Here is a 23899-nt window from a genome sequence, read left to right as displayed (position 1 = left end):
ACACTGTGTTTTGGGCATCATTCCCAAAAAACTCCTGCCAGCACCTTCTGAAACTCTTTTATCATCTTACTGAAAGCCAATAAAACTCCAGGCTTCCATAGTCTGTCTTTCCTATCTTCCCTGAAACACTGTCTTTCAGGTGTTTTGAAATTCTTGCAAGATGAACAAGCTATAAGTAAAAGCACATCTTTTGAACAGTTTCAACAATATTATGAATTTGTGTTGTTAGTTGTGCTTCATGAATACACCTATTTAATTTACATGTTTCCTGTAAAACTCTGAAAATCTGAAATCTCTCTCTCTCTTTTTTTTATTTATTTTTTTATTTTCAAATGAAGAAAACTAAAGTGGAGTTAAAGTAACAACTTTTCTTATGAGCATGGAATGTGCCAGGTTCAAAGTTACGAGAAAATTTAAGAATTCCTGATCTCCAAGCCCATAGTCAAATGTAAGGAATGAGGTTAAATAAGATGTGAGGAGGTAGAAAGGAAAGCTAACGAAAGAATGGAAAAAGTGGTACTATTCAATTTCCCACTACAGCGAATCTTTATTTTCATCTCTGCAATGATCAAGTACTGTACACTGAAGTATAGATACTGCAGAAAGAGACGGATGAACAGATCCATGATAAACTCTAAAAATAACTTACTGAAGATTTGACATAAAATATAAAATTATAATTTACCTCCTTGGAAGAAAAGAACACAGCTGAATAGAGAAGAGGTAATTTAAATTTTAAAAATGGTGCCAACCCCAATGACCAGCCTTTTCTGAACCAGAAGAGACAGAATTAAAATGTAGACACATAAGTTTATTTAATAAAAGTGCTGGATCGCAATGGAAGTTAATTCTGCTCTTAGGTAGTTGTAATTTTTACATATTTTCACATCAGTAGATATGTAGATATAAGCATTAATCCCCAAATATTATTAGTTACCTTTCTTCACCATCATAATAGCTATATATATGATTTTAAAGACCAGACACTTGTATGAAGGTCTAAGGTCATGAAAAGTGTTACGTTCTTGTGAATAATGCCTTAGTCCTAGATCTAACAAATTCCTAACCATGGCTGTAAATGTAGATGATGCCTGAGTTAAATTGTTATCTTTCAGAGTCTCATGAGAAATCATGTGATTGCCCTCACTGGCTGCAAGTCATTTCATTATCAACGCAGTGGAAATTAATTCCAATTATTCATCCTACAATTTTTATCCATAACTGAAATTTAAGACTACTCTAAACCCTACTGTATTTTCCAGGCTTGTCCAAATATCTAATAACAATTATACAGGAGGATTATACTGGTTAGATCTAAGACATGTTCTATGTTAATGTCAACATACTGTTTCTTTAACCTAGCCTCTAAATTATTTAATCTCTAATCCATACTCGATTTGGCCCAGTGATAACCCTCTTCTGTGTTAAACATGAACAGGAAGACAAGATTTACTTCCTCTTAATCTCAAGAAATATTAAATATATTAAATAGATTGACAGTCTTTTACACCTCTAATTGCAGATAATCAGATATTTGAGTGAATAATATTACCACTTTTGGACAGGCAAGAAAAATATATGCAGAGAAGATATATATGACTATATTTCATTTGCCTAAAGTGAAAAATAGAGGCTCAAGAAACAGAAAAGACAAGGTTAGTGGCTTGTCAAGGAGATACCTGCTGTGCTCATTTAACTTGGGACAAATGACTTTGGAAATAAAAGGTCAGAGCCCTTGAAATGGTGGATTAATGAATTAGCAATTAGACTGAAAAGCAAAAAAAGCACCAATTAGATTTTCTGCCATATTACAGATTATCGTAACAAATTAATCTGTAGAACCGCAAGACAGATCTCACATAGGCTACATTAATGAGAAAAATAATGCATGACAATAAAAATAACTGGAAGTGAATGAATGAATATTAAAACCAGCAAACATATACATGAAAAATATGCCACAGACACTGAACAGTTAAAGAATTACAGAAACCTGATAGAGATAGTGTAACTATCAGAACTTCAAGAAGTGAGAATTAAATACTGTAGAATAGAAGCTGTATTTAAAGAACAGATATTGCTGGAAAGCTGCCAACAAATACGACAGAAAAAAATATAACTGATAATGACTACTGTAAATTACTTAAGTGAAGAAGAAATACTCGACATAGAATAGTAATACTTAATCTGCAAGGTAAATAAATGTAGACCAAGAAATAAAAATGTAGTGCGAACAGATGGTCTTCAAATGGCTAAACAGATAAATTGGGAAAGAGATAAGATATAAGCAAAATAGAAGACAGTTGCAAGTAAATAAGAAACAGAAATACAAAAAGTATTGTCTTCAACATATAAAGAGGCTACTGAATAAAGGGAATTGTGTCATTGCTTTTTAAAAGCATGGTAGTTAAAAAATAGAAAAAAAAATGTCACAGAAGCTAGAAAATAAGATTAGTACAGTAGCATTAATCAGTACACTTTCCATCAGTAAACAACCAATAAAATAGCTTACCATCTGCATCAACCTGCAGACTTGCCAAATACTATGTGGTTTCTGGAACATTACCCTTCAAAACATCATCTCCCAAAGGTATCATAGTTCACCTCTACATTAAATATGACATAACTTTTGAGTAATTAAAATATTCATCATGAAATATCTGAGATTCACCTACAGCATTATTCTAGTTCAAATCCACGCTTGAAAAAAAAATCCACTTTGATATAGTTTTTCAGAAAAAAGTAGCCTGAATTTTGCAAACATTTTGGTTCCTTTAATAGTAGTATAGCTTAAATTTTAAATGTTAGTTTAATCTCAACTTTTGTAATGCAAGACTAATCACTGTATCCCATGCAAATCACCTTTAAATTCATAAAAATACAGTTGTAATTCTTATAAAATGTTAGAAAGATTTATAGTTGAATAACATATTTTGCAATGAAGTCCATAATGTTGAGAAACAGCTTGTGAATTTCAAAATCAAGGACCAAGATTTATCTTCATATAAAATGTGTATTTTTTCTATTTTTAAAATATATTGACACTGTCCAATGAACAATTGGAAATTGCCCATTTTCTTTTTTCTTGAGTAGCAGATGTTTGTAAAGATACTTATAACAGCATAGTATCATTTCTGATCTTCAGCCTGACAGTTTAAACTAAAACAAGCAGGTAAAATAAGTTTTTTAAAAAATCTAAAAATAACTTTCAAATATATGTATTGAGCTACTAAGCAAATTTTATAAAATAGATTGTGCTACACTCTACAGATTCATTTTGCCATTCCAAAAAGACAGAATAATTGATTTTTTTCACTTTGAATAAAATAAAACTGGTTTTGATATTCTAGTAAGTATACTTTAAGACAAAAAAAACTGTGAAAAATGAAGTTATTTGGCCACGCGAAATATTAAACAAATATATTTGGATAACATACAAGCATTTTATTTATGCATAGATTAATAAATAATGTGCGTACACTAACAAAGGTTCAGAAATAAAAAGATAAAAGAGAACAGATAAAAATGAAAAATAAAACTTAAAAATTTGAGAAAATGAGAGACAGTGTGGCTAGTAAATTTTCAATAAAAAATTATGAGCATTTTTTTCCTGAATAATAATAGTTTTAAGATTTTTTTTTGGTTAAAATTAAGGATCTAAATAATTTAACAGACATTAACTAAAAAGAAAAAAAGTATGTTAAAATTTGAATAATTTATATTTGGTAGGGACAGCATAGGAGGTGACTTGTACAGGCTCAGCCTCCTTCTGTCCCTATAATCCCAGTTAGCAAATTAGATTGCAACTTCCATGATGCATCCTGTCTAAGCATCCCATAAAAACTACTTTTACTCCTCAGTAGGGAAGATCATGTCAAAGAGAAAATTATATTTTAACAAACAATCTTAAGTTTAGTTATATTTTATCTAGGACAAAGACAAACTTATATCCCATTATATATTATCTAAAGGAAAGGATTGGAACAGTCCCAGTTCCACATATTTATTGAGACAAATTCTTCAAATGAGTTTTATTTCAAGACTGTCTTACTGAAAAGCTCAGAAGATCTCACTAGTACATGTTTAAGAAAATTGAATAACAAAAGAAAACCTAAATTAAATTTTCCAGAACTCCGGAAAAATACACAATACTTCCACAGAATCTTTTCTTATTTTCTACTTCTAAACAATGATCTGCAACCATCAAATCGCAGAGAATGCATGCATGTGCATTTATATGCATAATGGAGAAACTGATTCTAGTTACATATCTGTTTTGGTTTTGTATTTATGTATGTTTTGTATTAAGTACAACACTCACAGAGCTTTAAAGATAATACAAATATAATATGCACACATTTTCATCTTAAAAGCTTGCAGCTAGATGAAGTCAACATTTGTTGCAACAGCAATATCAGATTACTATTTTTAATAAAAATTGTAGCATAACAATCCTTGTAGGAAATAAGAATATTTTGATTAGCACATGTTCTGTTCATTTGCTGAAATCTCAAAGCAAATCAAAACAAGATTACTAAATATTTTTGTTTGAAGTGGTTCATGCAGTTTTTGCCACCATTAGGAAATTTCATTTGAATTAGTGATGGAATAATCTCTGCTTCCTACTTGAAATAATACTGATGGGCAGAGTTCAAGTTCTTTGATTAAATGTCTCTACTGAACAAATCACCCAAATGCAAAAAGGGATAAGATCACAACATCTAAATCACTAGATATGTTTCTTAAAGTCCGAATTCAACTGGCACAACCAAACATGTTTTGAAGCATACAAAGTAATGCGTGACTTACCCAATGGCATCTGTTTTGACACTATTCTTCTGCATCAGCATATATTTATACTCCTTTCTAACTTCTTGGACTTCATTGTTATTATTTTGAGAAAAATGCAGTTTTTCTTTGTATATAACAGATAATTCATGGGTTTACAGAACACACATACAGATTATTTTGAGATTATTAGCTGTTAGCTGTACTGTAGCTATTAGAAGAGTCCTGACTGGTACTGATTGACAAAGATGTATGCCTGTTCACAGTTTTTTGTTTTAGTTTTTTTTTAAAAAAAATATCAGAAACAGATTCCAAATGCTATCTATTCTACATTTTGATTTAGGCATCAGCTGTGGAATAGCTAAGCCATTCTATCAGGAAACAAACATTGCTAATGAACAAAACAGGGATGCAGATTTGTCTTTGTTTAACAACATACTTTCAAACTTGAAAAAAAAATGTGGATCTGCTTGCTTTACCTTTTTTATGTAATTACATTTCTCAAAATCCAAATAGCATTATCACACTAGGCTTTATAATTTGCATAGATAGAATTGATTGAGGTCTTTCTAAATAGGAGGCTTCCAAAAGTTAACTTACATGATCAATTAGTTCACGAACCATTCCATTCCATTGTCCACTGGCATCTTCCTGGGCTCCATATTTTCCATCCTCCACTAGCCTAATCTCATAGGAAAATCCAAGGATAGTAGATAGCTCCCTGAGGAGGTCAATGCAATAACCTTCAAATCGATCATTTCCATACAAAGGTTTGTCAGACTTCTTAAACATCACATATGGCTCTTCCTGCAAAAAATAGACAGGTAGAACAGATGAGTCTCCACTCTTTTTTTTTTTTTTTTTTTTTTTTTTGTACTAAGTAGGTAATTATCATGATCTCTTTCCCTGTACAGAAGATTAAAGGTGCCGGAAGACTGGAAGAAGGCCAATGTCACGCCAGTATTCAAAAAAGGCAAGAAGGAGGACCCAGGCAACTACAGGCCAGTGAGCCTCACCTCCGTTCCCGGAAAAGTGATGGAACGGCTCATACTGGCTGTTGTCTCCAGGCACATGGAGGACAAGAAGGTGCTCAAGAGTAGTCAGCATGGATTCACCAAGGGGAAATCTTGCCTGACTAACCTGATAGCCTTCTGTGATGAAATGACCGGCTGGATAGACGAGGGGAGAGCGGTGGATGTCGTCTATCTCGACTTCACCAAGGCTTTTGACACCGTCCCTCACAACACCCTCCTGGGCAAGCTCCGGAAGTGTGGGATAGATGAGTGGACAGTGAGATGGATTAGGAACTGGCTGGATGGCAGGGCCCAGAGAGTGGTGATCAGCGGTGCAGAGTCTAGTTGGAGGCCTGTGGCTAGTGGGGTCCCCTAGGGGTCAGTCCTTGGTCCAGTCCTGTTCAATTTATTCATCAATGACCTGGATGAAGGCACAGAGTGCTCCCTCAGCAAGTTTGCTGATGACACGAAACTGGGAGGAGTAGCCGATACCCCAGAGGGCTGTGCTGCCATCCAGAGGGACCTAGACAGACTGGACAACTGGGCAGTGAAAAACCTCATGCAATTCAACAAGGCCAAGTGCAAGGTCCTGCACCTGGGGAGGAATAACCCCAGACACCAGTACAGGCTGGGGACCGACCTTGTGGAGAGCAGCTCTGCAGAGAAAGACCTGGGTGTCATGGTGGATGATAAGTTGACCATGAGGCAGCAGTGTGCCCTCGTGGCCAAGAAGGCCAATGGAATCCTGGGCTGCATTAAGAAGAGCATCTCTAGCAGGTCAAGGGAGGTGATCCTGCCCCTCTACTCAGCCCTGGTGAGGCCGCATCTGGAGTACTGTGTCCAGTTCTGGGCTCCACAGTACAAGAGGGATGTGGAGCTGCTGGAGAGAGTCCAGCGCAGGGCTACAAGGATGATCAGGGGCCTGGAACATCTGCCCTATGAGGAGAGGCTGAGGGAGCTGGGCCTGTTCAGCCTGGAGAAGAGAAGGCTGAGAGGGGATCTAATCAGTGTATATAAATACCTCAAGGGAGGGAGTGCAGAGGACGGGGATGGTCTCTTTTCAGTGGTGGCCACTGATAGGACTAGAGGAAATGGCCGGAAACTGAAACATCAAAAATTCCATAGGAACTTAAGGAAAAATTTCTTAACAGTGAGGGTGACAGAGCACTGGAACAGGCTGCCCAGAGAGGTTGTAGAGTCTCCTTCTCTGGAGATCTTCAAAACCCGCTTGGATGCAGTCCTGTGCCACGTGCTCTAGGTGTCCCTGCGTGTGCAGGGGGGTTGGACTAGATGATCTCTAGAGGTCCCTTCCAACCCTAAGCATTCTATGATTCTATGATTCTATGATTAAAATGAAAAGTAAGGGAATATTTTTATTTCTTGGTTACCTATGCCCTAAATCTATTTATTTATATTCCAACTAAATTTAGTCCAAAGACTCTCTTTCTCTTTTTTTTATCTTAAGAAATGACACTGTAGATACTGTAGACTCATCTTCAAGGCAGTCATATAAATGTGTATTCTAAATGTGCTCTTTAACCAGCCACTCCTTAATAGCAAATGCATTATTTTGAAGAACATTCTGTGCCACTTAAAATAAATTTTAAAAAGGTATGATTTAGCAGGTGAGATAAATAGTAATTTTAATTTAAATGTCTAAATCTGTCAAGTGCTTTAAATATCAGATTTTACACTTTTCTCGATTGTTTTCTCAGTGCTATGTTAAGAAAGCTATAGAAAACTAATGGAAAAAAATCTGTGAAGGTACTCAACACAAACTTAGCACCTAGCACGTAAAACAAAGTATGATTTTTACATCTCTCTTTAAATGCAAAGCTGAGAAGTCAAAGAAACAATGCCAGAGCTTTCTACTACATACCCATAGCACAATACCCATTTTCAATTTCTATTTGTAAGGTTAAATATCCAAGCTCAAGTTTTGCTCACATTTTAGAGAGGCTTTTCCATTTCATATACCAACAAAAAATAAGGACGACAAAAAGGTAGAAGAATGGTACTAGATGCAATTACTTTGGCAAGTACAAGACAATGAATAATAATATAAACTCTCCAGGACAGTTTAACAACATTCATGCAGCTCTAAATCTCTTCATCAGCATTCAGTGGGGTTAAAGGCATTTCATTGTACAGGCATCTGATAACTTTAATAGGGATTTGTCAGCATTGCTGATGCTGTGCTCCATTTTGAGATGTCCCATTATTCATGCTTTTTAGCTGCAAAAAATCGTAATTTCATCATACAGCTTTCACTCAAAATACTCGGAGGTTGCCCATAAAAATTACACTCCAGACCTTAACTGAGCTGCTGAGGAATCTAAAAAGAAATAAGTCATTCAGAAAAAAAAAAAAAAAAAAAAAAGGGATGTAGTAACAGTAAACTTTCAAACAATCAATAAGTAAATGATTCCAGAGAGCTCTTCTAGATGTAGTACTGTCAAGAATGAAGACCTACCTGATAATGCGAAAGTGGAAGTCAATTTAAGTAATAAGGATCATGGAAAGATACTTAAGAAGCAGAGGAAGTGACAGAACAAAGACTACATATGAAATCCGTTGTTAAAAACTCAGGTAATTGCTATGAAGTATCTCATGGAAAACATCTGTAAGGAAAATAGTTCAGATGAACTGAGAATTCCTTACAGAATGCAAAACCAAGCAGAAGCTATGCCAGCAAAAAATTACAGCAAGCATAGAAAAGGAACAACAAGGCTCAAACCTGAGCTCTTCAGTGATTTGAAACAACAACAAAAAGAAAGTATAAAGCAAGTGAAAACCACCTCAGAACATGAAAATCAAACAAAATCTTGTCTTCTGCAGGAACAACTAAGGAAGGCCAAAACACAAAAAACATACAATTAGTAATGGACATTAAGCATAAAAAGCAACATTCTATAAGCAGGTATCAAAAGAAAGTCTAGGAAATAAGCTGTCTGTTGTTCAACCTTACATGAAAACAATGAAATGATGAAATGATGTTGTTGGCTTGATGATTTTCCTGTCTCTCCCTTCACTAAAAAGGCTAAGAGTGATCAGATAATTCATGTAATTAACAGAAGAAACACAGATAAAAAAATCTTAGTTTGAATTAAAAAAGGTATCTTTACGGACTCCTTAGAATTAAAATATTTTCAGGAAGTTTGGAGCTCATTAATTTACCGTAGGAGAACTGGTTTGAGCAATTTCAGTTCCATTAATATTTATCTTTAAGAATCTGTGGAGGTTTGGGAATGTTCAAGCAGACTACAGAAGGCTTATCTATAAACTCCAATTTAAAGACTATGGACTATGGAGCTCTAAAGTTACAGATCATGTAATTTTTATAAGGATATATTTTCTTTTGTCCTTCAATAAATTATAAAACTATTTCATTTGTCTGAATGTACAGCCAAGTGAAAATGGAGAAGGGAAGTAGTCATGGTAAGTCATAATGTTATACTCAAAGTCATCTTTCTCTTCCTAAAATTGAAAAGAAAATTCAAATGCCCAGAATGTTCATTTCATTAAGAGAGCTTCATTATCAATCTGGAAAGTTGTCACGAGTCAAGTTGCTATGTGGGTAAAGTTAAATATTTCCATTTGTTCTTTTGTGTTGGAGCAGAAAGCAGGCTAATTGAATGTGTATAGTCTTTATATTGGGGATACAATCATAATTCAAAATAAGTTTTAGAAACTATAAGATTAATTGTCAAAAGGATGCTTTTAAAACTGAATTAATTAATATTTCCAAACTTCAATAAATAGCAGAATCATTTCTGAGAAAAAAGAAACTTCACTCTAAGCAATGGAGCTATTTATATCTGTTCTCAGTGGAAATTTGGCCTAGTGGACCTCTAGAGGTACCTTGCTATCAAAATTATTTCAGGATTCCATAAATTTGACACTATTAAGATTTTGGTTTCTGTATTCCAGCCAGTTCTGGAACTTGCACGTCAGGAAAAAATGTGAACCAAGTGATGAGGGATCAGAAGAAATCCATGAAAATGATTCAAGGTCTACACAATAGGATGAGGAAAGACTGATAGAATATATGTTGTCTTATTTAAACAACAACAGATTAAGGAAGTGGTAACAGCCATCATCACATAAAAGATGTTAGAATTAGGCTAGGAATTATGAAAAAAATAGCAATAAGTACAATTAAATGCCACAGTAAGTTATCTAGGATTTTGTACTGCATTGCTAGAAGAACAAACTCAATCTCCTCAAGACAAAAAAAAAAAATACACACAACTATCTTAGGAGAGATAAGGAAAAAGAACATTCTGTTGAGAATTCTGTTGAGAAAAGAATATACAAGGTTCAGGAAGTGAAGTCATCACTGTTGAGTCTGTGGAAAAACTTTAAAAAGTAATACACATCTGAAAATCTTACTGGAGTTTCCAGAATGCAACAAAGTTGAGAAAAATAACAAAAGGAAAACAAGATGCTGAGACCAAGTCACAGAAATAGTATGTCAACAAGAGCAGGGCTGCTCCCTAAAACAGGGAGAGCTAGGAGCAGAAGACATTCACAGCACACCGGGCAGACTCCAACAGCTCCTGAGCTCAGCAAGCAGAGTAGAGAAGTCACAGGTAGGGACCCTATCAATAATCTACTGAGAGTCAGGTGAGACAAGGGAAAAGCCAAATCCAAGATCAAGACAGAAAATCTTGATTTAGGACAAGGCCTAGGGGAAGGCTTGCCAGAGTCTAACACTGACCAGGGAGAGAGGGAGAGGGAGAGGGAGAGGGAGAGGGAGAGGGAGAGGGAGAGGGAGGGAGGGAGAGGGAGAGGGAGGGAGGGAGAGAGAGAGGGAGAGAGAGAGGGAGAGAGAGAGACCTGTTGTTTTATTTTCAAATATCCCATCTTTTTTTTTTACTCTAGGTGGTCAGGATTTTTTTTACATACATAACTATATTACTACGCTTTTTTTATTTGCTGTTGAGGGACAGTATTCTTTTTCTTTTCCAGGAAATGATCGCAGGACCAGACTTGCATCAGGCATGAGAGGTCTGTCTTCTTGTCATGTGGGATGAATTTATGTAATTATTGAAAGTTTTGCTACCAAGCTACCCTCATTGCTACTCCCGTTCTTTCAGAGTCATAAGTGCTATTATATATATGGTAATAAATTAAATAGAAAATTATTAGTTATAACATGCTGTATAAGTAATTGATTATAGCTGACTTGCATTAATTGCAGGAAGTTCTGGAAGTTTCATACACATTTGCATTCCCCACAGATAAATATACAGACAAAATCAAATCCACGCAAAGTAGCTAGCAAAATCCTCAGTCCATAAGAATTTTGCACTCTGAGTTATTCATCTATTTACACTGTTATGCATGCACCAATCTGTCTAATATTTTGTGGACAAGAGTTTTGTTTCTGTCTTCCATTCCATGCAACAGTGAATTAAGTGCAGCAGAATTTAAGTGTGTGATATGAAGGAATTAGCATAATTGTTAATGCATCCTTTTATGGCTTTTATGTCTCCAATCCCTTTCTTTTCTTTAATATTAAATATTTTTTTTAATATTAAAAAAAAAAATCTTGCAGCACTTTCTAGACTCTAGTTCATGTCTTCAACTCCGTACTCTTTTATGATCCTTTACTCTCAATAGCCTAGATGAGGAACTATAACAGCCTATATGCTAGCGTTTAATACTTATAATACCCTGTTATGGTAAAAAAAAAAAAAAAAAAAAGTGCTTAGAAGTTTGCTGAATAAGTTACTCTTAATCTCTTAATACTTTGGATGATACTGGATCTCTGCTCAGTTCTTTACAGAGTCTTCCACTCTCCAAAATACTTACTTTCTCTTTTCACAGCCTTTGTTTGCCAGGTAGAATATTTTCTCACTTAGCTTTGACAGAATTCAATTCTAAATAATCCAACTGTTCTTTCTGGCATCTTTATCTGTGATTGCTCTTATTTATTCCAAAGCTTTCTCATACTCTTTTCTTTCTTGTCTAGCAATACACAATACATGCGCTAATCATTGACCACAGTCTTTAAGTACTACTTTAGGTCTCAGACAAGTTTAGCAATCTACCACATGTTTTACTTGTTTCAAGTTTTAATTTTATATTACAGATGAACATAAAATTGGTTGGACAAAAGTATGCTCTTAGGGAAATGTCTGAACTAAACATATGATTACCCATATGGGTGGGCAATCATTGTGCCAAATTCTCTCTATTGCAGTATTTCGTCTGAGTAATTTGAAAAGATCAATAACTCTATAAACTTATTTAATCTTGTCCTCAAAATTTTATTTGGTCTGCATTCCCGAGAACATAATCCTTAAAAAATTACTAAACAAAATGAATTACAAAAATAGTTGAGGTCACATTTGTTTAAAGAATTTTTGCAAGTATTCTGAAAAGTCCTCTAAACAGCTTCAGCTAAGATTAACAAGTGAAATCTTTCAACTGGCCACAACTTTCTAGGAAAATCTTTATTATTCCTTGTAGTGACAAGAATAACTTGAAGCAAATGTCATTGAATAATCTCTGTCTACACGGAGAACACAGACAGATGCTTTTCTTGATACTCCAAGGAAAGGTTTTAGAATAAATCACCATGCAGAGAAGTTGAATACAGACAGAGTGCCTGCTCTGAATTAACTCAGGCTATAGGAAAGAGTTTTCATCAGTTCCTATGAGGTATACTTGTCCTGAAATAAGAGCAACCAGATGCCCAGTTATTGCACTTTAAACACGACAGTTTCCTTATCAAAATTAATATTTGTCACTAGTTTAACTTGTTCTTGACGTGTGGCATTCAAAATTGGAAACAGCATTAAACTTTATCAACATTTATTGGAAAAAAATGCAAGAAATGGCAGAATTTGAATGAAATAGAATGAGAAATATTTAGAAATAGAAATATTTAGCATATAGAAAAAAAAGAAAAAAAAAGATAAAGGCTTTGGGAATAAGGAGACAGATGAAGGACAAATAAAGTTTTGCTATTGTTATGTTATAGTTGAAATTGGGAGGCCAGATAAATTGATATTTTCTCATAAGGATAAAGGAATCATAAAAACATATAAACCTTGTGCCATCACAAAGTGAACTTAAATTATGCATATTCAAAGGTTCATATATATAATCATACTTCTACAGTTGGATCATTCACAGTATTTTATACAAAGATATTTTTAAGAAAGTGGCTTTGAAAAAGGTGTTATTTCAACAGCAACAAGGAGAACCAGATACAGAGGAACATCATTATGTGTCTATGCTTAGACACATGCAGTACAGTCCTCCAATTGTCAGCACATACCCCTAATACTGAACTATCAAGTTTAATCCGAAGTATTGGTCAGTGAAATCCAACATTGACTTGACTTGAATTTATTCTATTTCATGTGGATAGCTTTTCTTTCTCTGAAAAGGAAGACTTCATAGAGCTAGTTCATTTTAAAATAGGAGGATTGAGAAAAATGCCAAGAGCAAATAATTTTTATTTATTTATTTATTTATTTTTCTTCACAGGAGATAAATTGCCAGTAACTCTAGTGATTTCAGAAAACAGTCCGGAAATATAACCTATCCTAGAATTTATTAGAAGCCAGAAACTTAATGCAAATAATGCTAATTTTTAGTGCTAAACATCCACACTGCACTGAAGGAGGTGGCCACATCAACTTTTAGTAGTTTGAAATGCTCAATTTGAGTAATTAACTCTGTAAACAGAGTTTTATTTAGAGCTTATTTGGGGAAGGTATCCTTCTGCACATGGATTTATTGGCAATGAAATATAGGTGAATAATTTGGAAAAACTTAGCATTACAGCAAAGATCTAAAGTGCTGGAAATATGTCTTTTGTACATGTCCCTGATTTTATGTTCATCAGTTCTCTCAGGAATACAATAAAAGTTTGATGTTACAATACCATAATTGTTATGATAGTCAGAGTTCAACATGTAAATATTATGAGCATATCTTCCTAGCAACTGCCTTTATGATTTTTAGCAGATTTCTGACAAGCTATCTAGCTTATTCAAGCTTATGGTTCTTGCCAGGAATCAACGGTAGGAGAGTTACTGATGAACAGAAGTCATTTAAAAATTCATTTTAAAGACAGTCTAGAGGGTGTGGCAAGCTGAAGAGAACAAATTTAAGTAAATAATTCCAGGAACATTGCTATAAATAGGTATTAATAACAAATAGTGCAAAAGTATAGTACATACGCGTTCTTATGAACCTTTGCTCTTGAATTAATTTTCAATGACAGGAAAAGAAAATTATTAACCAACCACTGTCACATAGCTAGATCCTGTCTATCAGCCTACTGAAGCTGCTCCTGATTGCTAGCCATCTTTATTTGCATATTGGACTGCCTCAAAAATGACTGATTGTGTGACTGCCACTACTTCCAAGGTGGGAATATAGAATTGCTGTCATACATATTCTGCATATATAAGTATTATCTTAGTAACATTAAAGGGAACTATGCTGGTCATGATGCATCTGGTCTAGTATCCTGTCTTTGAAGCATCACGGTAATTTGGATGCTAGAGGGATGAATGGGATATTTGCTTTACAAGTGCAAAAAACATTATAATCAGTTACAGGGGAGGGGAGGGGAGGGGAGGGGAGGGGAGGGGAGGGGAGGGAAGGGAAGGGAAGGGAAGGGAAGGGAAGGGAAGGGAAGGGAAGGGAAGGGAAGGGAAGGGAAGGGAAGAGCAGTCTGCAATCTATCTATAGAAAGACCGCAGTGGAAGGCCATGATTACTAGAGAAGTGAATTTCATATTGAGGCAAGTCACTGGTCTATCCCATGAAAAATATAGAAACTCTGCATTTTAAGAATCAGTAGGTCAAGGGAAACAAGGAATGGTATTGAGACATTTGCAAACAGCTATTCAGCCTAACATTTTAAGAAAAAACAACACACTTGCAGTGAGATCTCCAAAGAGTAAAGGAAGTTAGAAAATACTTCTCTGGTTATTTATGTCTAAAAAATATCAATTCTATATGGTGCACTTACATCAAAAGATGGAGCCCTTCCTTTCCAAAAATGCTATTCTGTATTTGATAGTCATTAAAGTTAAATAAACAGGACTCTATGATTGTAAGGAGCCAGGGAATGATTCTGAGAGATCATTTTAGCCCAGTGAAAGAAAGTAAATGAGAAATGGTAAATTCTGCTGACTCAAAAAGTCAAATAACACAAAATGATTTTGTTGCATGAAATGCTGGCTTATGGCTACTTGGAAAGACATCTAGTTCATGTGGCCTTGATCTCAGTACAAGGAAAATCAATTATCTGTGACAGTAGCTGACTAGCCCCTAATCTAGCTGACTAGAAAGAAATAAGCACTTGTTCAGTACAAAACAAGAAGAAAATTAATCAAGTCTACAGAGTATGTGAGGTAGAGAAATTCTATTATTAAAAAGTTAGCAAGGAAAACCGCCAAGTAAAAAAGATCTTGGTAATCTGAAGCAAATAATCTATATTTCAAATTTTTTAAGTGAAAACTTCTAGAAACAGTAATGAAAAACATAGCTTCAAGAAAGAGATCTACCCCAGGATCTCTTTTTTGAAAGAATCATTTAGTATAATTTGCTCCAGAGGTCTGTTTAATTGAGAAAATACGCCCAAAATAAAAAACAAAACAACAACAACAACAACAAAAAAGAAATTTCTCAAAAAAGCCAAATGAATATTAAATTTGAGAATGTAGATAAAGTAAATGCAAGTAATCATTTTTTTTTATGAGAAGTGCAAGGTAGGTTAAGTGAAACTACTGCAATGATATGATCACTAGAAAGAGTAAAGTAGTGGGTAGATTAGAAATTATAACTGTGAGTAGAGGATGAGTTTTCAAACATTTTTCAAAAGTACATATTGAGTAGTATAAAATATTATGAAAGTTCATGCAATAATTTTATGACCCCCAAGTGACAAATACAACTGTTGTTTTTATGAAAACTTCCTGTTTATACAGGAATATATAAGCATCTTTAATGCTTAAATATATTTGCCCAATTGATAAACTGGTATTCTCTCAGCTATGTTGTGAACTTTATCCACACTGATTCTTTTCAGCAAGAGTGAAGACTGGAAGCAGAAGACAGTCATATACAATGCTCAGAAGGGTCTCAGGAGCAAAAATACAGGATTTCATCAAGGAGTATAGAGATTACTTAAAGTGTTCCTTTGGCATGAATACAGACTTCTGATGTCCAAAAATCAAATTAAAGAAAAATTGGACAGATTTCAAAAAAGAAGTGCCAAGGAGGAGCAAGCTTTCAATTGCCTTTTATTAAAGGTCAGATTGCATAATCAAGCTGTTTACCTCTGACCTAGGCACAATACCTCCATGAATGGGTATTCCTATAATGACTCTCATTTCTGTGATCCTCAGCAAGTGTGCTATCTTCAAAAGTATGATTTTTTTAATTAAAAATATCTATACAGCATTTTTCTACCTCACACCTCCATAGATAGTATTTGAAAAATTATTTGCATTCATTATACCATATTTTTGTAAGTTATTTAAACTGTAGCTTCGCAGATTAGTTTTAATTTTTTAAATACACAAGTGCCACTTTTATGAAATCTCACTTACTCTATCCAGATGTGGAAGCATATAGATTAACTGATAGATTTTTTTATACTTCATTGTCTTGTTCTAGACTAGACTTCATTGTCTAGTTTGTTTAACAACCTGATTTGGATGAGAAATTCTTATTCCATGGATTGTGTTTATCATATTTCAACTACAAAGAGATAATATCAAAAATGCTAACAGTAAACTCAGTCTTCCAAATTAATTAAATTGCTTATTGCTCGTTAATAAGATCAATATGGACTTAAGAACCTCTTTAAACATCTAGAATTCTTATATCACTGTCAGTATTGGAAAAGCAAACCCCAAAAAGTAGAAGTCCTGAGGATGAAAGGAGGAAAATTATCTTGAAAATCTGCCACTGCTAGAACAGGGAATTTTAATCATTAACTTCTGTTCACCAGGGATACTGGAGTTAAAAGACTGCCATATCTAATTGGTATTTATGTCAAATGTAAGGAATACACAATAGGCTTTCTCAGTTGGCAGTCACAATTCAAGCGGGAGAGGTGAAGAAATCCAGTAGTTACAATCAATCAAAACAATGCAATGTATTACTCAGATATTTCACTAGCCATTTAAGTCAGGATATTCTACTAGAAGATATTAAGGCCATAGACAAGAAAACAGCAAAATAAGCTCATTCCATGGCACTGTCCCTGAGAGAAATTCATTGTGTATATCTTTATTATATTATATCTTATTTGACATCTTTTAAGATATTTCCCAGATTTCCTACTGTGATCTTTTGGATCATGAAATAGGTAGACATGTTTTCTATCATGTTTTCTATAATCATAGCCTCAGAACTGCTACGATTTATAGCTACACCTATTCTCTTCCACAGTTTCACTCCTCATTTTGCCAGCATAAAACACTTTTCTTTATTCTTCCACAGTTTACTTTTAACTTTGGCCAGACTGTAAATTAATTCAGCTGTATCCCAGTAAAGTGTATTAAGTTTCCCTCCCGGTAAAACAAAATATATGTCAGTGAATTTCTACTTTAATGAAAACTACTTCACTGAATAAACCACAGAATTTGAAATCATTAAACTTTGCACACTGCAGGCTGCACTAACCTACTTTTCGGCTAAACTGAATCATACTGCCTTATGTTCAAAAATAATATCAAAGATGTTATTATGTCTTACTATAATGGAAAACAAAACATTCTGTTCTTATGACGGATCTTAAACAAATTTTCAGAAAACTCGAAGGAAAAATAACAAACCCAAACGAAAGGCATCCACAAATACAGCAAGAATGATTGCCCTTGGTGCTCATCGGTAGAAATCCTGACGCCATCAGGAGGAATCATAAACTGATTCTTGTCACTATCTAACAAAGTATTTTTATTATTTCAGTAGAAGGGAATTGAGGCGCCAGAGAAGTAATTGAGAAAGCTGTTTGAGATGACATTGGTAAACTTGGAGACCAAATAAAGTCTTCTCAATCATCATCCAGAGATTTAATTACATGAACATTCTACCCTTTGCTTGCACCCAGCATTGGATAAAAACCATTTTGTTGACTTTCTGTTAAGTCAAACTTACTGTAATTTGTGCTGATTCTACTGCATTCATTCATATGTCATTACACCTTTCAAACTTTGTATTTTCCTGGAAGTTTTATGAAACCACATGCGTGATACAGAAGCAAGCATTGTGGACATGTACATAGCTAAATACCTTGCAAGTCTGAAGGCACCAAATGTTATTAGGGGTACTGAGTTGCTAATGATTGATCTGAGGAAAAGAACAATGTTTAACTTTTAACATTTTTGCATTTTGAGCACCAAAGGAAGCTAACTTCTCCCTCTCACTGGAAAATTTCTTAAATACATTAGAGCAGTAGAGCAGTTTGTTTTGTATTTCAGTTATGTCTTCAGGAATTTAGTCAATTTCAAAGTCTGCATTTGTAGATGATGAAGGAGGAGTAGAGCTAAGATAAAACTGATTCAGAAGGAAGAGGCTGTAGAAATTGGATGATAAATAAGTATGAGAAACCTGGGATAGGTATATAGGCACTTATGAGGACACAAGTATAGCAAAAAACATTAAGTCAAGTATTAAAGCTGGAAAATAAGGAATGGCATATTCCCTTAGATTCAAAGAAGAAACAGGTGTCATATCTGACTAAACCAAAAACTATAAAATGTCAATTTTACAGCTTTTCTGCTAGACCAGTAGATTCAACTATTTACTGATGATACAATAGATTTATGAGAGAGAAATAATTGTTCAGGGTTAAAACAATAGCAGATACCAAGTACTATTTGAGCTATCAAATATCTTAAAATCTAGAGGTTGTCTGATCATCATAGAATCATGCAAAATTATTTATGGGAAAATGAAGAGCAAAGCATGTATCAGATATCTTTCCTCAAAATACAGTATAAAAATGAAAAATATAAAGATTATAAATCTGCAATTCTTTGCCTTTGATATATTTTTACAAAGTTAGGAAAAAAGATTATTCTATACACCTATTTACACCTGGAAATACATCATAGACTCCTGGTTTAGATATTCTAATACTAGCTAAAAGTTATCTATCAAGAAAATTTACATCCTTGACTGCAGAAAGCAATTGTTCTCTATCATAAATCTTAGAGACCCAATTTTGTGAGTGTGATCAGTGCAAATATAGAGCTCTTTAACAGAGCTATTACTTACATTTGTGCAATTTACCTTTGCTTGAAATCAGTAATTCAAATGATTCAAATTAAACATCTAAGTTTTAAATAAATTCAAACAAAATCATGTAAGTATAAATATAATTACAGGAAATTTGATACATACAGTTATATGTATTAAAATCTCATGGATAGATAGATAGATGTCAAAATACAGGTATTGCCAGACCATTCTATGTTTATGGGAGATACTTCTTGTGGGTTCTTGCAGGGATTGATTCCTGATTGATTACTAATGAAGTGTGCAGATGACTCAGGTCTGGATGAGTAATGGAAGGAAGAAGTCACCAATATAGATCTATTGCTAGGTAAAAGAAAATTAGGAGTAATGCTCATATATCTAAATTCAAAGAATAAAAGAACAGGAATACAGTTGATAATAATTGGATATGAATATATTCTGGAAAGCAGTAAACCTGGAAAGCAATTAGGAAAAAAGTGAAACACAGTTATGAGCTGTCATTGTCATGGTTCAAGAAAGTCTTTCTGTCCAGGCAGAATACCTGAATACTATACAACAAGAGTAGAGGTTTCAAATGGAATTAGCAAGACATTTAGCACCAATTGTGACATCCACAGGATTTGAAAATCTGAGCAGAGCACTGGAAAGAAATGAAAGACAGACTCAAACTCTAGAAAACATGACTCTACTGCAAGAGACTATAAAAGGCAGATATAAATTTTACTATAAATAAATAAATAAATAAAATTGAGAGATGATACATCTCCCAGTTTGTAATTTCCTCTAAAAGTATAACTTGTGTATCAAAAAAAAAAAAAAAAGACAAAAAGAAAGAAATTGTGGGTTTTGTCTTTTTTTTAATGAGTAGAATAAATGAAACAAAGGATGTCAGGAGACTTTCAATAGCTTGTAAATCTTCATATTAAAAATAGACTTCATGCCACCGTTCAATTTACTGAATGAAAATTTATGGCTTACAATACAGCTAGTGTCATCACACTTCTAACAACAGTTTAGATGCACACTGGCATCTGTACTCTGAATCTATGAACATTCATTCTACTTTGAAATTCCAAAATAACTATTGGTAGCTAATAACTTATTAAAACTATTGGAAAGCAAATTATTTTGAATATCTAAAAATCATATGATATTCTGACAGCAAATGCACATCCAGAAAGTTTTTTAGTTTGTGTTGAAATTAAAATTGCTATTTCAAAATTATGGTGAAGAAATTACTGAGCACTCATTTCTATATAACTAAGAATATGCAATTAGAAAAAAATCATTAATACTCACCCACCATTGTGAATTTGTCAACAATGGTAGTGAAAAATAAATTGATTTAAATATTTCTTTTTATCTAGTTCAAATGATTACTAAATTGCATTTCTTTTTCATTAAAATGTCAAGGTAATAATCAAGTAATAACTTCGATGAAAATAAATGGCAAAAGCATCCTACTCTCCATGAAGGTAATAGCATGGTGCTAGACTAGTAAATGAAAGCAATATATTTTGCCAACTAAAATCTTCTGCCTAATAATCAGACCACTTCATTTGAATCAAACACTTTTTGTACTCTCTCTCAACTCAGCTGAACTCAACTACTTTGCCAAGGATCCAAAGATTTTAGTCAAAGCAAACTGAAACTACTAATCAACTGAGATAACTCTAAAATTGGAATAATTTACTTACAATTTGGAAGAGAATAAACATCCATGACTAAGTTAACAGCATAGTTCGTTTATGACACAGTAATTGATAAGTAATTGAAACATATATTACAAACTGTTCATTGCTGTTGTTATTAATATACCTTATTTTACTAACTTCCTTGGACAACTATTTCTGGAAATTAAAATATAATTGCTTACCAAGATGGTGGTAACAATTAATGAGCGATTGGACAGGGAATCTGTGATGTTTGCTGGTTTTCCTTTCTGATTCTCTGTCATGTTAAGGCCACTTGCTGGGTCCCAAGTTCCAATCTATAAAACAGTATATTGCTATGTAAATTATCCATTAGTTATATTTTAACATCTAGGAAAGAATACTAGAAAAAAAAAAAGTTAAGATTGCTATCACTTACTATTTGCCCCTAATCCATTATCCTCTGTCCTTATATTTAAAGTCTGCTTGTTCAAAATATGATTCACTGTATTTCAAAGTGTGAAGTGTAACATTCGGGCAGCAGGATGAAATGAATATCTAAAGAAGTCACCTTGAATACTTAGGTTTTTTTTTCTTCCATTTAAATTTTCACTCTTCTATATAAACCACATCTGATGAAAACATAATAGTTGGATGGAAATTCATTTGTAGAGCACAGAGCATCTTCTCTACAGAAGGATTTACTCTTTCTCAGAAAGAGCAGAAGGGCAAAAAGATGTTTTGGGGAAAATGAAATGGGGAAGACTGAAAGTAGATTAAGTGTAATAACTTAATTGATTTCCTGATAAATGGTCATTACATACATCTTTTGACATTCTGTAATTTTAGTTTCTTATTCCAGTAAAGTTAATATGATTTTTATCTAAGTAAGAAGGTCCAGGGTTATGCTCTAAGGTTCAGGTCAAGGACAGTGTTACATACTCTGTAATGCATCTTATTATTACATCATTCAACTTCAATTTCATTATTATGAAATTCAAACTGGCTGGCAATAAGCACAACAATCCATCTTAGACATCAGAATTTTTTGGCTAAAGAAGAAAAAAATCTCATGCCCTTTCTTTTTGCTTTTAGAAACAAATGTTGATTAAAAATCATTTCAAATTGCAACCAACATCCTTGATATAATCAGTACAGTAATTATATAATTAGGAGAGCTAACATGTTTAATTAATGACTTTTTCTTATTATCTTATGTATTTATACTTTAGAAACGCACACAGTTTTTTTTTTGTTTTGTTTTGTTTTTTAACATCTAAACCTTTCAAAGCAATTCCAGAGGAACAGTTTCTATACTTTTAAATGACTTGTCACCACATAGCTTCCCAGTTGGCTCAGGATGCAACTAAGTATCTGAGTTGAATTGAATGAGTTACGTCTCTAAAAGAGAGGAAAGGGGGAAGCAGGTGATGGGAGCGTGGGTGGCAGGGGGCGGAATGAGAGAAGAGATAGAGAGGAGATAAAGACAGAGAAAGATAGAGTTGTGGAGAGAGAGGGAAGGAATGACTATGAAAGGAAGAGAGAGGTAAAGTGCCATAAAAAGAGATTCAGCACAATTTGAACTAGACAATTTTGAAAAAAAAAATGAGAGCACTCTTTTAAATGAAAAGACTGGCTAAAACGTGTTCTTGCTATTCAGAAATGTCCTATTGTAGGGTTAGAGAATTGCTCCTGGATTCAGGAAAAGTAGGCTTTACATTCTTTCATAACAAATAATTTTTTTCATTCAAAGACATTTTTGCTTCACTCTGTCAGAAAATTGACCTATAAGACCCAAACATTAACTAACCACTTGAATCTAATGAAGACAGAACTTAATTTTCCTTTCCTTAATTTCACATCATTATATCCTAGCTCATATATCTCTTTGAATCTCTGCAACATTCCCCAATATTCTTTGCTAAGACTATCCTAACTCAAATTTTTTCTGATGCATAATAAGAAATTCTTACTGCTCTTTCCAGGCTTGTTAGCACATTTAGTTGAAAAATTAATACCATCACATCCCTTTAAAGCCAAAATGAAACATAAAAGGAGCAATAATAATTTCTTTTTCTGTGAGCTTCTATATACACAGCTCAAGCTCTTGCTGGTTGTGTTTTTAAAAATATATATATCCTTTTATAATTATTTATCCTGTTGCCTCATGCATCTTTCCTTATTAACATTTCCCAAGCTACTTTTTTGCTATTACGTTCTTTATAGCACTGCATTTTCAGTTGAGTTCTAATTCCCTCCCATATATCTGATCTCTGTAGGCCCTGTCATTTTATTTTTATATTTTCTATGGGGTTCATGTCTCCTAATATATTGTCAGTTGAGAATTAAATTAATATGTTTTGTGTTTCTACTTTCATATCAATCCTGATAGCAAAATAAAGTAGATGTAACACAGATCCAAATGGCAGACATCATTTCTTTAGGCCAGTGAACATCCATTATGCAGTTTCATACCAGCGTTCTCTCAGACAATTTCCAGTCAACGCAGAGCAGTTAATCAAACACTTTTTTTTTTTTTACTAAGATGGTGAAGCAGTATCAAACGATGCAAATATGTTACACTGACTTCATTTCTTTGATTAATTTATTTTGCATTTCTGCCAGAAGTGAAATTAAGTCAAAATTTTTATTTTCCAGAAAATGCATGCTGAATGATGGTTCTCAGATATCATCCAGTTTCCTTAAAGCCTTCCTGGATTCCTTTCCTCATTTTCTTCAGTTTTCCTCTTTTGTCATTTGTGTGCATTCAGACTCTTCAGCCACTCCTGACACATGTAGCTACTCTGATGTCATATATTCTTTCAATTTTGGTTCCAAGAAAGAAGACAGGTTATGTTGCACCTGTTCTACTCATGCACAAATCACACACAGTTTTATAATTTTTCTTCTTTCTTTCATGGAATACTCACAAGAAGACTATTTACTGTCAGTCTGTTGATGAATGTTTTTAAAAATACTTTAGTCTTTCAATCACATTTTTGCTACTGGCATTTTTGGAAATTTTATTAACCACTTTAATGTTCCAAACCAAGTTCACATCTTATGAGCATTCAGTAAGAGAAACAACATCCTGAAGTGCTTACTGCAGAAGTAGGTTTTGGAAAAAAAACTATTGTTTTCATTAATTTCTCTATTTAATTATACACAGGAGGAAAAAAAAAAAAAAAAAGAGTACTTCAGC

General features: G+C 33.7%; 1 protein-coding gene across 1 annotated transcript in view; it reads right to left on the bottom strand.

Annotated features, from left to right (window-relative positions):
• The window catches only part of GRIK2 (glutamate ionotropic receptor kainate type subunit 2), a 253600-nt gene that overhangs the window by 138569 nt on the left and 91132 nt on the right, over positions 1–23899 (bottom strand). The window contains exons 9-10 of the mRNA XM_088533518.1: positions 20922–21035; positions 5389–5595 (exon numbers count right to left, since the gene is read on the bottom strand). Of these exons, the coding sequence (XP_088389644.1) occupies positions 5389–5595; positions 20922–21035 (321 nt within the window). The remainder of the gene's footprint in view (positions 1–5388; positions 5596–20921; positions 21036–23899) is intronic.

Source organism: Tinamus guttatus, unplaced genomic scaffold (genome assembly GCF_059628265.1).
Source record: "Tinamus guttatus ecotype Peru unplaced genomic scaffold, ASM5962826v1 Tinamus_guttatus_pri_ptg000506l, whole genome shotgun sequence".
Classification (NCBI taxonomy): Eukaryota; Metazoa; Chordata; class Aves; order Tinamiformes; family Tinamidae; genus Tinamus; species Tinamus guttatus.
This window is presented reverse-complemented; position numbering and strand designations above follow the sequence as displayed.